The sequence below is a fragment of the Pituophis catenifer genome, unplaced genomic scaffold (genome assembly GCF_029215685.1).
Source record: "Pituophis catenifer annectens isolate HBS135680 unplaced genomic scaffold, rPitCat1.0.hap2 SCAF_4, whole genome shotgun sequence".
NCBI classification, from domain to species: domain Eukaryota; kingdom Metazoa; phylum Chordata; class Lepidosauria; order Squamata; family Colubridae; genus Pituophis; species Pituophis catenifer.
The window spans coordinates 124615112-124630409 of NW_027256884.1; the positions used below are offsets into that span (position 1 = coordinate 124615112).

Sequence of the window (15298 nt, forward strand, 5' to 3'; positions counted from 1 at the left end):
CCTCCCTCCCTTCTCCTTCCTTCCTTTCCTCCCTCCCTTCTCCTTCCTTCCTTCCTTCCTTCCTTCCTTCCTTCCCTCCTCCTTCCCTCCCTCCATTCCCCTTCCTTCCTCCCTTCCTCCCTTCCTCCCTCCCTTCCTTTCCTCCCTCCCTTCTCCTTCCTTCCTTTCCTCCTCCTTCCTCCCTCCCTTCCTCCCTCCCTCCCTTCTCCTTCCTTCCTCCCTCCCTCCCTTCCTTTCCTCCCTCCCTCCCTCCCTTCTCCTTCCATCCTTCTTTCCTTCCCACCCTCCCTCCCTCCCTCCTTCTTCCCTCCCTCCATTCCCCTTTCTTCCTCCCTTCCTCCCTCCCTTCTCTTCCCTTCCTCCCTCCCTTCCTTCCTTCCTCCCTCCCTCCCTCCCTTCCTGTGGTCAAGTAATCAAAATTTGGGGGATTGGCAACCAGCATGTATTTATGATGGTTGCAGCATCCTGGACTCACGGGAGCAATATTTGCAACCTACCCAAGCTACAAAGTCAAATGGAGGACACTGGATTTGTTTAATGACCATGCGATTCACTTAACAACTGCAACGAGTCACTTAACATTGTGGCCCCCCCAAAAAATGGGGGGAATACAATTAGGGGTGGCTCACTTAACATCCGCCTTGCATAGCAACGGCGGTCATAAGTCGAGGAATACTTGTAGAAGGATGGGTGTTGAAGACAGCCATCAAAACTTCCACACTCTTCTTCTTTTTAAACCATGTCTTACATAACTGAGGGATTCACTAACCAAGTTCCACGAGCTAAATGAGAAACACCTGGCCTGTAGCTCAGGTTATAATCAACTCTCCGCCAAGCAAGGCACGTCCATATTCCCAATGCATAAGAGAAGCAAAACCTCTGCCTGGTCATACAAATTAACTTTGTCTCTTGCATACTTGGTCGGAATAATTTTCTCCAAAAGAATGGCTTGATTGGAAGGTAGAAAGCAGCCCTAGACAAGAACTTCAAGGAAATTCTCCTGTTTTCTACAGGCTGCTCATAATGGAAAACTTGAGAGTCTAGCAGATCAGGTGAAGTCTTAATACCACTTTATAAGGCCTTGGTAAGGCCTCACTTGGAATACTGCATCCAGTTTTGGTCAACACAATGTAAAAAGGATGTGGAAACTCTAGAAAGAGTGCAGAGAAGAGCAACAAAGATGATTAGGGAACTGGAGCAGGGGGAAATTCAAAATTTTTCCCTACCGGTTCTGTGGGTGTGGCTTGGTGGGCATGGCAGGGGAAGGATACTGCCAAATCTCCATTCCCTCCCCACTCCTGGGGGAAGGACATTGCAAAATCTCCATTCCCACCCCACTCTGGGGCCAGCCAGAGGTGGTATTTGCTGGTTCTCCGAACTACTCAAACTTTCCGCTACCGGTTCTTCAGAACCTGTCAGAACCTGCTGAATTTCACCCCTGGACTGGAGGCTAAAAGATATGAAGAAGGGTTGCAGGAACTGGGTATGTCTAGTTTAATGAAAAGAAGGACTAGGGGAGACATGATAGCAGTGTTCTAATATCTCAGGGGCTGCCACAAAGAAGAGGGAGTCAAGCTCTTCTCCAAAGCACCTGAGGGCAGGACAAGAAGCAATGGGTGGAAACTAATCAAGGAGAGGAACAACTTAGAACTAAGGAGAAATTTCCTGACAGTTAAAACAATTAATCAGTGGAACAACTTGCCTGCAGAAGTTGTGAATGCTCCAACGCTGGAAGTTTTTAAGAAGAGGTTGGATGACCATTTGTCTGAAGGTGGTGTAGGGTTTCCTGCCTAAGCAGGAGGTTGGACTAGAAGACCTCTAAGGCCCCTTCCAACTCTGTTATTCTAAATATACTGGCAGATTAATAGTCATAAAACATGGTGCTTAAGTTTTTAAACACTGCAGTTTTCTGGCAAAGGGGCAAACTTCTCTTTGTGCAAAAGCAATTGGACAGCCATTTGACTGAAAAGCTGTAAGGTTTCCTTCTTGAGTAGGGGGTTGGGCTAGAAGACCTCCAAGGTCCCTTCCAACTCTGTCATTCTATTATATTGTTATTTAGATCACATAGTGAACAACAGGAGCCTTGATAGTACAGTGGTTTAATGCACCCTGTTATTAAGACCAGCTGCCTGCAATTACTGCAGGTTCGAATCTCGCCAGGCTCAAGGTTGACTCAGCCTTCCATCCTTTCTAAGGTAGGTGAAATGAGGACCCAGTTTGTGGGGGCAATAAGCTGACTTTGTATAAATATACAAAAGTATGAAGGCTATTGCTTAACGCGCTGTAAGCCGCCCTGAGTCTCCAGAGAAGGGCGGCATATAAATCAAATTTAAAAAACAAAAAACAATAGACTCAGAAATCTTCCTTTTTTTTTCTGGCTCACAAGGCCAGATCCGATCAACACTGCTGAAAACTAACAGCATTTTGAGTTGAATAATATGGTGCAACATCGGTTGGAATGGACGCTGAAAGAGTCAGATCATGTGTAATATGGTGAGGCCGCTCATTTTCAAAATTCTCAATCCCACAAAAATATTAAGTGGAAATTTTGAACCTGAAAAACGTTTTATCAGGTTTAAGCAGATTATAGCCTGTAATTTCAAAAGAGGTGTATATGGAAGTATTGCAAGAAAATAACAGATTTATTTCAGGGGGGTTTTTTTAGAAAAAAAGGAAGGGAAGGAAGTTGTTGGAAGAAATTGTTGGAAGAAATGTCCATCCGGGTTCAGTTCCAAGTGGGGAAAAAGACACTGGATTCATAGAAGTTGCTTGGAAAGAAGGTTTATTGATGAACTTGAGATCCTGGGCAGAAAAGGGCAGAGATGTTGAGAGTGCCTGGGTTTTATGCCCTCTGTTGGGCTTTGAATTTGAGCTTGTGTTCTGATTGGTTGTGAGACTCCCATGGGGCCATGCAGGGGCAACTTTGTAGGTTGTCTTTTGAGTCCCAGGCTTGGTTGACTCTTGCTGGGTGATGATGTAATGAAAGGGCTTTGGGCAATTCCTACTATGGCTCTGCCAGTAGAATAGACTGGCCCAGACCTTAATGGCCCATTGACAAAGATGGGGGGGCTGAGTTTCTGCCTCCCTTTTAGGGGAAATATTCTGCCCTTTTAATATTTCCTAAAATATCTCATTTTCCTAGGAGAGGGGTGGGTGCTAACTTCCTACAGAAGGAAGGAGGGAGGGAGGGAGGGAGGGAGGGAAGGAAGGAAGGAAGGAGGGGGGGAAGGAAGGAAGGAAGGAAGGAAGGAAGGAAGGAAGGAAGGAAGGAAGGAAGGAAGGAAGGAAACGCCAATCATGAAGTGAATGCACTGTTCGCGATCATGAAGTGAATCCATTGTTTGCAATGGGTCTTTTTGCTGGAAACTGGCCCAAAAAAGTGTCATAAATTGTGGTCATGTGACTCAGGGATGCTGCCAATAGCCAAAAATACGGGCCATTGCTGAGTGCCTCAAATGTGATCATGTGACTGGGTGGGGGAAGCCGTTAGACTTTCAAATCTACAGTAGATTGTAAATAGCTCTAGGGCGGTCCGTCGTAAATCGAGGACTATCTGTACTTATAATACAGAGTTTGGAAAGCGTCTGTATGAATTGTGAGGGAAGGGAAGGAAGAAGTCACAGACTAAGAAACAGTATCTGAATTAGGACAATGACATTGACTAGAATCAGAGGTGGAATTCAGCCGGTTCGGATTGGTTCTGACGAACCGGTAGTGGAAATCGCGGATGGACCTGCCCACTCGCCCCGGCTCTATACTGTCCTATTGAGGCATGTTTTCGAGGTCAGGCACACGCGTGGAAGGCACGTGCACGAGCAAAGCACATGCGCAGAAGACCAGGCTCATGCACGCTCGCTCATATTTTCTGTGCTGGGCGAACCGGTAAGTAAATTTATATGAATCCCACTTCTGACTAGAATCTGAGAAGGAAGATGTTAATAAACAGAACAACTGAGAAATAAAATCACCAGCAACAGAAATGTTATATCCGGCGCTCCAAAGTAAACATGCTTTATAGGACACGGAGTGTTCTATATGGAAGGCTTAATTATATGTGAGAATTCCCTGAAGTCAGAAAATGGGAAACCAGATGGAATACAAAGTGAGTCAAGCATTTATGAAGGTGTCCAGTAAATCCACTAAACAGTACAGAAGCGATTAGGGCATTATTGGATTCTGGTAAACCAATTAGATGGTTCCTACTTCTTACTACCGGAAAAGATAATTGACTTTGAAGAGGCCACATTTGTCATCAAAACTATTATATGTAGTTCGCCAGGAGGAGGAAGAGGCAGAGGAGAGGAAGAAGAAAGGAGAAGAAGAGGAGGAGGAGAAACCAGTAGTGGGCCGTGGCTCAGGGGTTAGTGATCCCTGCCCTAGCTAATATTATCTCTCTGTTGTGGCCCGTCGGCCGCCAGCCCCTCCTGCAGCCAAATCAGTTGGGGAGACGGCGTGGGAGTCGGGGTCAGCATCAAGGTAACCTGAGAGCTCCGAGGGGGAAGAGGGAATGGAGCCGTCAGAGAGAGAGAGACAGAGGCGGAGCCTGGGCTGTCCATCAGCCCTCAGATGGAGAGTCAACAGCCCCCAGGTCTGGAGGTGGCGGATGAGGAAGAGGAGGAACAGCTGGGTTCTGTGCCTGATGCGTGGATGTGCAGAAGGCAGAGGAGAGGAGAGCAATGGAAATCCGTGGGCTGATCCTTGGGACCGAAGAACCACTGCTGCTAATGGAGCCCCATTCTAACTCTCGGGATAAAAGATAGGGAGCAGAAATGAATAGATGTGGCAGACAACTATTCATCTCCCTGCTGGACAGACTCGTTAGCCTCGGTTGAGAGAAAAACTTTTTGCCGGGGCTGCTGGCACTCTTAATAAAGGAATCATTGCTTCGACTACAGTGGGTTTCTTGTGTTTGGAGAGCTGGGTTAGAATACTCCCTCTCTCCTGTTTATAAATAGGCACCGTATCATCCTCCTCCTCCTCCTCCTCCTCATCATCATCATCATAATTCCTTGTGGGATGGAGTCTGGGCTACTGAACGGACCTGAGTTTTACTGGCCGGATGCTCTTCCTGTTGCCAATGCGGAGTTATATTCAGCAGATGTATTCTCAACTATATAAATAGTCACCGTATGCCATAAAAGATGATCCCAAAGAATAGCTTATTTGGAAAATGCATTTTCTTTTCTTTTTGTTCCTCCGTTTCCTTGCATTACGAATACAGCGCAGGCCATCCGTGGGTTATATAAGCTTTATAGTTTTCCGCTGTGCTCTTAAGACCCTGCTCTTCCGACAGGCAGGGCTAGCTTTATAAATTGAGTTTTAAATTTGGAATTCTTAAATTTTTGGGTTTTTTAGTTAATTGGCCTTCAATGTAATACTTTTAATAATTTTTTAAATTTAAATTGTGATATTTGTATTGTGTTTTTACCTGGCTGTACACCGCCCCGAGTCCTTCGGGAGAGGGGCGGTATAGAAATAAAATTATCCTATCCTATCCTATCCTTTAATTTTCATAATTATGGCATTATGCAAAGAGTCAGAAAGATGCTGACCACTGTTTTCGCAGAAATCTTGAGGACTGCTTTTAACACAAAGGAAAACCGGCAGTTTTGAACGAAGCAAAGAAAAGCATTACTGAAGATAGTTAGCAAGAGGGAAGAGGACACTCAATACATTATCAGAAGCTTCTATTAAAATATAATAAAAGGAATTTATGTTAAGGTATTATGGACAATGGTACAGCTTCTTAGGCATGGACTGAGGATTTTTGAGCTTTTAAACGCAGAGAAAGAGAGGGCCTTTTACCAGCTCCTGTGTTGTAAGAGCTTTTTTCACCATCTGAGCTGGTCCCAGATGTCTCCGTACTCCGTTCCAACCCAATCCGAAATAAGTCTTTTCACTGGATCTTTGAAACCAGAGTCAGGTCCCAAAACCCAAATTAAAATGTAAATAATTGAACAACAGCTAAACAGGTACGAGGCATTAAATGGCACTTCAAACTGATTGGATTTTACTTGTGTAGAATTTGGTGAAAGAGGAAAAAATATATGGAATTTATCCAGAGAGATTTGTTGTTAAGTAAAAGGTACAATAGTTGTTGTTTTTTTTCCCCTTTTTGGGTTTAAGTAGGAAAAGTATCACCTTGCAAAAAAAATCTCTGTGGTTGCAAAGAATCAAGTCCGGTTTGATAACACATAATGAATTAATCAATCAATCAATTTAAATAAGATAAAGTCTTTTACTCTACATGGGGCTACCCTTGAAAAGTGTTCGGAGACTACAGTTGGTCCAGAATGCAGCCACGTGAGCTTCGTGGGTGCACCTAGGTACACCCACATTACACCAATTCTCCGCGAGCTGCACTGGCTCCCTATTGGTCTCCGGTCACAATTCAAGGTGTTGGTTATTACCTTTAAAGCCCTACATGGCTCAGGGCCAGGGTATCTTCGAGACCGTCTTCTACCGCATAGCTCCCAGCGACCGGTAAGATCCCACAGAGTTGGTCTCCTCCGGGTCCCGTCAGCTAAACAATATGGCTGGCGGGCCCGCGGGGGAGGGCCTTCTGTGTGGCTGCCCCAGCTCTCTGGAACCAGTTACCTCCTGAGGTCCGGACCATCCCTACCCTATTGGCCTTCGGAAAAGCAGTGAAGACCTGGCTTTTCCGGCAGGCCTGGGGCCGTTGATCTCACTTTGCGATCTGACGAGATCCAGCCATGAATGGTGTCAATGGGTTTTAATGTTTTTAATGTTTTTTTTTTAATTTGATTTATATGCCGCCCTTCTCCGGAGACTCAGGGCGGCTTACAATGTGCTCAGCAATAGCCTTCATCCTTTTGTATATTTATACAAAGTCAGCTTATTTCCCCCACAACTGGGTCCTCAATTTACCTACCTTAGAAAGGATGGAAGGCTGAGTCAACCTTGAGCCTTGGCGAGATTCGAACCTGCAGTAATTGCAGACAGCTGGTCTTAATAACCAGCTTAATAACAGGGTGCCTTAGACCACTGTACTACCAAGGCTCTTTTTTAATTTTTAAGTGTTTTTATAGTGATTTTTTGAGTGTATTGTGAGCCGCCCTGGGTCTTCGGAGAAGGGCGGCATATAAATTGAATAAATAAATAAATAAATAAATAAATAAATAAATAAATAAATAAATAAATAAATACAGACCCCTTACATCCTGAACATAAATTGTTTCAACTTGTACCCTCAAAACGACACTATAGGGCACTACACACCAGAACAACTAGACACAAGGACAGTTTTTTCCCGCATGCCATCACTCTGCTAAACAACTAATTCTCACAACACTATCAAAATATTTACTAATACTGTATTACTATTATTCTTCTCATCCTTCCTATTACCTATCTCCTCCTACTTATGACTATAACCTTGTTGCTTGTATCTTTACGATTTATCTTGTTTTATTTAGTTTCCTAGTATGATTTGATTGCTTATTTAGTATCCTATGACTATCACTGTGTTGTATCTTATAATTCTATTTTTTTATGTATACTGAGAGCATATGTACCAAAGACAAATTCCTTGTGTGTCCAATCACACTTGGCCAATAAAGAATTCTATTCTATAAAGAATTCTAGTCTATTTCACTCAAGCTCAATTATTAGTGACTTCATGAATTAGAACCACAGCATTTCAAAAATGTCTTCTTTTTAGCCTGCAGCCCCATGAATTCCTGTTAGTCCCCCATCTAACCCCCGTAAGAAATTATTAGGAAAAAGGATATTATTAGGATAAAATACAAGTAGTCCTCAACATATGACCACAACTGAGCCCAAAATTTCTGTTGCTGAGTGAAACAGTTGTTAAGGGAATTTTGTCCTGTTTTATGAACGTTCTTGCCATGGGTGTTAAAGTGAATCACTGCAGTTGTTAAGTCAGTAACACGGTTGTTAAAGTGAGTCAAGCTTTTCCATTGATTTTGCTGGTCGGAAAATCGCAAAAGGGAATCATGTGACCCCAGGACTCTGCAACCGTCATAAACAGTGGTGAGTTACCGGTTCTATAGAACCGGTAGTAAAACCGGCGGGAGGCTCCACCCACTGACCCTGACATCATCAAAATGTTTCTGCGCTTGCGCATGAGCAAAGCAAGCGCACGCGCTTGGCCCCGCTGCGAACCGGTAGTAAAGGTAAGTAGAACCCACCCCTGGTCATAAATATGAGTCAGTTGCCAAGCATCTGAATTTTGATCATGAAAGGTTGTAAGTGTTGAAAAACGGTCATCAGTCCCTTTTTAAATGCTGTTGTAACTTCAAATGGTCACTAAACGAGGACTGCTTGTACCGGTTTTTGTCTGATCAGTTCTCATGGAGAGAGTTTTCCTCCTCTACATTTTGCACGTAACTGCAAAATCAGGTGTTCCCTGGATAAAATGTTTAATTGATTTGAATGAGAAAGTGGTATTAATCTTTAATAATAATAATAATAATAATAATAATAATAATAATAATAATAATAATAGCGACTGTGGAAAAAGAAATCGTGTGTTGTCCCGATTGTAATTGGAGCCCTCGGAGCAATACCCAAAGGGCTACCCCGCTATTTAGAAATTCTAAATTTGCTGGACTTGAACATTTTGACTCTACAAAAAACCACCTTACTCGGAACAGCTTACATCCTCCGACGATACTTTAACAGTTCCTAGGTCCTTGGTTAGGACTCGAGCTGCTGAGCTATTAACCAGCCTCAAAGGCTGTGAATCTCACTAAAGATTAACCAATTAATAATAATAATAATAATAATAATAATAATAATAATAATAATAATAATAATAATAATATCTTGTGGGACTTCAGGATTCGGACTGACAGGCACTTGGTCCATAACACACCTGACATAACAATAGTTGAAAAGAAAAAAATATGGTTCATTAACATTGCAATACCTGGTGATGCACGGATTGAAGATAAGCAGCAAGAAAAAATCACAAAATACCGGGATTTGCAAATTGAAGTTGAGCGACTGTGGAAAAAGAAATCGTGTGTTGTCCCGATTGTAATTGGAGCCCTTGGAGCAATATCCAAAGAGCTACCCTGCTATTTAGAAATTCTAAATTTACCGGACTTGAACATTTTGACTCTACAAAAAACCACCTTACTCGGAACAGGTTACATCCTCCGACGATACCTTAACAGTTCCTAGGTTCTTGTTTAGGACTCGAGCTGCTGAGCTGTTAACCAGCCTCAAAGGCTGTGAATCTCACTAAAGATTAAATAATAATAATAATAATAATAATAATAATAATAATAATAATAATAAATGTCCAAGAATTTTACAAAATAGTTCAAGAAATTGCAGCTTCCTGCAATAACACCAGCAGAACTGCAAAAAACTGTGCTACTCGGAACATCATATATTTTAAGAAGATACTTGGGTGATACCTAAGACGCTGGCAGCAACCTGTATCAATCATTAGTAGCAGTCAATCGTATTTGTGATGTATTTTAAAATGTTCAGTTGACTGAGTTTCATGTTTAATGAATAAAAGAGATAATAATTATGTGTGTGTGTGTGTGTGTAACACAATGCTTAATCACACATGAAAGAACATTAACCCTCTAGAAAACATGTTTCCCACAGATATTAATAGATTTTCTTTATATCATTTTTAGGTCAACGGCACAGAGATTGAATATGAATTTGAAGAAATTACATTGGAAAGGGTAAGTTAATTATTTCTGACCCAGGGGAGACATTGTTAGAAATACAAATAAAACAGCATGTTGGGAAAAGCACCCTTTATTTTCCATTTAAGTCATTTGAGTGGAAGTCACATTATTTAGCTGTGAGAAATGCCTTATCAATGCAGGTTTATTACAGGTTTGAAATCTGAGAACTACGGCCTGCCTTCCACAGAGGACATAAACTCTTTCAACTTCTCCCCTCAGGAGAATAGGGCATTGCATGCCAAAACTACTAGATACAAAGACAGTTTTTCCTCCTCATGCCATCACTCTGCTAAACACCTAATTCTCACAGCACTGTCTTAGGCCTAAAGATATTTTACCCGTGTAGTAGGGCTGTATTGCTATTATCCTTCTCGTCTTCCCTATTACCTGCTCCTATTGGTATCTTACGATTTATCACTTTGTTGTTTGTATGTACACTAAGCCAGGGGTACGCATCAAAATTTTTACCAAGGGGTTCTCTGCCTGGTTGCTGGGTGGGTGTGGCCATGGTGGGCGTGGCCTACTCAGCCTCCTGCACCATGGCAGGGGGGATTTGCCCTCCCCGGGCTCGGGAGGCTTTTCTTGAGGATGAAACGGCCTCCCCAGGCTCCGGAGGCCCTCTGGAGGCTGGAAACAGGCCCATTTCTGGCCTTCCCAACTTCCAGTAGGCCTGTTTTTCACCCTCCCCGAGCCTCCATGCACGCCCTGCACTTACCTACCTCCAAAACGGGCCGCGTGGAGACTTCTGAGAGGGGAGGGGCAGGGTGAGCGGGGCCATCCAGGAGTGGGATTTGGGGGTTCGCGAAAGCCTCAAAAATGGGCGAAAAAAAGCCTCGAAAATGGGCCAAAAAAAGGCCTGAAAAATGTCCGAAAACTGGGCGTGTGGAGGCCAAAAAATGGCCGGCGAGTGGGCGGGGCTTTGGCAATATTTGGCCTATAAGACGCACAGACATTTTTCCTCCCTTTTGGGAGACAAAAAGTGCATTTTATAGTCTGGAAAATACAGTATATACTTTAATAAACATAAAAAATTCAATGTCTCCATGAACAGTGTGTTGTCTGGGTACAGTTAATTTTGAGAAATAGTAATAATAACAATAATATTCACAACATTGATATTGATCACATAATAATAATAATAATATTTGGTTATCCATTTTAATAAACCTTCATTAAATAGTTAATCATTCTCTTAAGCTTTTAAATTTCTAACTTCTGTTTCTGTTTGCTAGACGTTGGTAAAACGAATCCCATGTTTAAAAATATTCTGTTTCCTCCTTCTCCTTAATTTTAAGTGTTAATCTATCCATTTCTGCACATTCTAATATTTTTTTTAATTACACTTTCATCTGTAGGGATCTCTTCACAGATATATATATATTTAAGTTGTCGATATTCTCTCGGTTATGAATTCCTCTAGAGTGGGGCTAACACAGAATTATATTCCCATTACGGTGAAAATGACTGAACAAGGTTTAACACAGATCCATCACAAAGAATAATGGGATATGGCAGAGGATATTTCTATACCCTGAGTTATTGGGGCATTTTTAATCATCCTTCCTTAATTAGAGTATCAAAAGGTCATTGAACGGCACATGAGCCTTTCAAGATAATATTTTGGAACGCTGGATTGTTTTGAATGGATGCATCCAGTGATTCATTTAGACTCAACAAGGGTCAACGCAATTCGTGCGCATCGTTGCGGCTTGACCTGGCATAGATAATGGATTAACCTTTTGTGTTAACTTGCAAATGATAGAAAATGAGTGTTTGCTTGCAGCCTTCCGCAAAACCCACAGCTGAAAAACAAGCAAAAGGAGAGAAAATATCTCTTGCGTAGTTTGGAGACGTGGTCACACAACCACACAATCTGTGAGTCACTGGCAGTTAAAAAAAAAATGCAATTATGTCTATCACCAGAGGAAGTGGGGAGGGGGTGGTGGAAATTTTTGTTTTTCTCATGGACCTGTCAGAAGAATAATTGAGGGTTCCAACTCATGCTGGGGTGGCAGAAGAATAAATAGAAATGAGATTCAGATAGCTGTGAGGAAAGAAGAAATATTTATTCCTAAAAGCAAATAGAGTGCCTTTAGGCAGGGGTGGGCTTCACAAATTTTAGCAAGGGGTTCTCATGGTGGGCGTGGCCTAGTCAGCCTCCTGTACCATGGCGGCGGGGGAGGCGTTTTTGTCCTCCCCGGGCTCTGGAGGCTTTCCTTGAGCCTCCCCAGGCTCTGGAGGCCCCTTGGAGGCCAGAAACGGGCCCATTTCTGGCCTTCCCGAACTTCCGGTATGCCTGGTTTTCACCCTCCCCAAGCTTCCCCACACGGCCCATTTTGCATCCAAAACGGGCTGTTTGGGGACTCTTGGGAGGGGAGGGGAAGGGTGGGCGGGGCAAGCCAGGAGTGGGAATTCAGGTGTCCTCCAAACTGCACAGAATCATAGCTAGATGTTCTCCCGAACCCCTGCGTACCCCCAGCAGCCCACCCCTGCCTTTAGGGGCAGCTGCAGAGAAACGGGGTAAAGCAACACAGTTAAATACAGGTAGTCCTCGACGTACGACCACAGTTTGTTTGTTTATTTATTTATTTATTTATTTATTTATTTATTTATTTATTTATAATTTATATACCGCCCTTCTCCCGAAGGACTCAGGGCGGTGAACAGACAAAGGTAAACACATAGAGTACAAAATTTAAGAACAATTTAAAAAACAAATTAAACAATTTTGGCCCAACAATTAAAATACCTTTTAAAATTAAAATTAAAATTAAAATTTAGCAATTGGAGAAGTTAGGCCAGCCCGGCTTGTTGAAATAAAAAAGTCTTGAGGGCCCGGCGGAAAATACGTAAATCCGGGATCCTCCATATCTCTGAGGGGAGCTCGTGTTCTGTCTCCGTCCCACACACGCACCCCCACAGACGGCCCGGAGTTAATAAGCCACACGACAAAGTCTTTGAAGATAAAGCTGGCATCAACCCAGTGGCTAGCTGCCAATTCAGACTTTACTCACACAAAACAAAGATTAGACTGCAAGCATTCCGATAAAGCAGGCAAAGTTTCAGCAATACAAGGATTAGTCCAAATGCAGTCCGACAAGGCAGGCAGAGATCATGGATTATTTCTAGTTTTTGCTCATCACAAACTGAACCGGCCACCACACCCACATTTATACCCTGCGGGGTGTGGTCCAGTGACTCAGCTAATCTCTGGCACGCCTTCCCCTCTGCTGCGCACGCTTCTCCCTGCGCCGCTGTCAAGGATCCAGCCAGCACTTATCTCCTTCGTCGCTGTCCACCTGTGGCTGCGGGGACGTGCTTGGCTCTGAGCCTATCGTTTGGCCTTCGGTGTCCTCCGGAGGCATTGCCAGAGAGGAGGGTCCTGGAGAGGGAGGCCTTGCCAACTCCTCTCCCTCACTCTCAGAGTCTGCATCTGTCGATAGCCCAGGCTCAGGCAACGGAGCCACAACAGCTCGTTCCAGAGGGCAGGTGCTCCCACAGAGAAAGTTCTCCCCCTGGGGGCCGCCAGTCGACATTGTTTGACCGACGGCACCCCGCGAACCCCCTCTCTGTGGGAGCGTTCTGGCCAGTGAGAGGCTCTCGTTGGCAGAAGGCGGTCTCATAGGTATCTCGTAGGTAGTTGAGCCCAAGATAGATGTTGTTCAGTGAGACATTGGTTAAGTGAGTTTTGCCACATTTTATGACTTTTCTTGCCATGTTTGTTAAGCAAATCCCTGTATTTGTTAAATTAGTAACACAGTTGTTAAGTAAATCTGGCTTCCCCATTTGACTTTGCTTGACAGAGGACGCAAAAGGGGATCATGTGATCCCAGGACACTGCAAGCGTCATAAATGTGAGTCGGTTGTCAAACATCTGAATGTAAAACATGTGACCATGGGGATTCATAAGTGCGAAAAATGGTCCTAAGTCACTTTTTTCGGTGCCATCGTAACTTCATACGGTCACTAAATGAACTGTTGTAAGTCGAGGACTACCTGTAGTCCTGGTTGTGGAAGTGTCTACATTCTGATTCTAGGGTGACACTTCAGGAGCATATGTGTGGGTAGGTATGTTTATTTTTGTGAACATACAGTTTCACTGGGAGGCCTCACTCTATTTGTGTTTACAGACCTTATCCTTTGATATGTGGATTAGGTCTGGGTAACTTATTTGAGGAAGTTTGAGTAAAAGTCACACAGATCAACTCCCAACTGCTCAATCAGAATATATCACTTCTTTGCCCTATGGATCAATAACATCTATAGGGAGAGAGATTTGTAACAGAATAACAGAGTTGGAAGGAACCTTGGAGGTCTTCTAGTCCAACCCCCAGATCAGGCAGGAAACCCTATACCATTTCAGACAAAGGGTTGTCCAGTCTCTTCTTAAAAACTTCCAGTGTTGGAGCACCCACAAGTTTTGGAGGCAAGTTGTTCCACTGATTAATTGTTCTGTTGTCAGGAAATTCCTCCTTAGTTCTAAGTTGCTTCTCTCCTTGATTAGTTTCCACCCGTTGCTTCTTGTCCTGCCTTCAGTGCTTTGGAGAATATCTTGACTCCCTCTTCTTTGGGGCAGCCTCTTTGTAGGAGAATGAGTGGCAGAACCTGGGGTTTTTTGCAATGACTCAACAGCATAACATTCAACCTTATTGTTGTTCAGTCACTAAGCTGTGTGACTCTTCATGATTCCATGGACCACAACATGCCAAGCCCCATCTGTCCTCCACTGTCTCCTCCTTGCCCAAATTCATGTCCCTTGCGTCCATGACACTATCTAACCATCTCATCCTCTGCTGTCCCCTTCTCCTGTTGCTTTCCATCTTTCCCAACATTGGGGTCTTTTCCAAGGTATCCCCTTTTCTCATTCGGTGGCCAAATTATTTGAGCTTCGGCTTCAGGATCTGCTCTTCCAAAGGACAGTCAGGGTTGTTTTCCTTTAGGATTCGACGGATTGGATCTCCTTGCAGTCCAAGAGACTCTCGAAAGTCTTCTCTAACGCCACAATTCGAAAGCATCCATTCTTCATTACTCAGCCTTTCTTATGGTCCAGTTCTCCCAGCTATGCATTGTTGTTAGTTGCAAAGTCATGTCTGACCCATCGCGATCCCATGGACAATGTTCCTCCAGGCCTTCCTGTCCTCTACCATCCTCTGGAGTCCATTTAAGTTCATGCCAACTGCTTCAGTGACTCCATTCAGCCACCTCGTTCTCTGTCGTCCCCTTCTTCTTTGGCCCTCAATCTTTCCCAGCATTAGGCTCTTCTCCAGGGAGTCCTTCCTTCTCATTAGGTGGCCAAAGGATTTGAGTTTCATCTTCAGGATCTGGCCTTCTAAAGAGCAGTCAGGGTTGATCTCCTCTAGGACTGACCAGTTTGATTGCCTTGCAGTCCAAGGGACTCTCAGGAGTCTTCTCCAGCACCAGAGTTCAAAGGCCTCAATTCTTTGGCGCTCAGCCTTCCTTATGGTCCAACTTTCACAGCCATCCATTGCAACTGGGAAAACCATCGCCTTGACTATACGCACTTTTGTTGGCAGGGTGATGTCTCTACTTTTTAGATTTGCCATAGCTTTCCTCCTCAGGAGCAAGCATCTTTTAATTTCTTG

The 15298-nt window shown here is 43.7% G+C and overlaps 1 protein-coding gene across 2 annotated transcripts in view; it reads left to right on the forward strand.

Annotated features, from left to right (window-relative positions):
• Positions 1-15298, forward strand: part of DLG2 (discs large MAGUK scaffold protein 2) — a 1162532-nt gene that overhangs the window by 849870 nt on the left and 297364 nt on the right. For both annotated transcript variants that reach the window (XM_070942955.1, XM_070942956.1), the window contains one exon: positions 9639-9689. In XM_070942955.1, coding sequence (XP_070799056.1) covers positions 9639-9689 — 51 coding nt within the window. The remainder of the gene's footprint in view (positions 1-9638; positions 9690-15298) is intronic.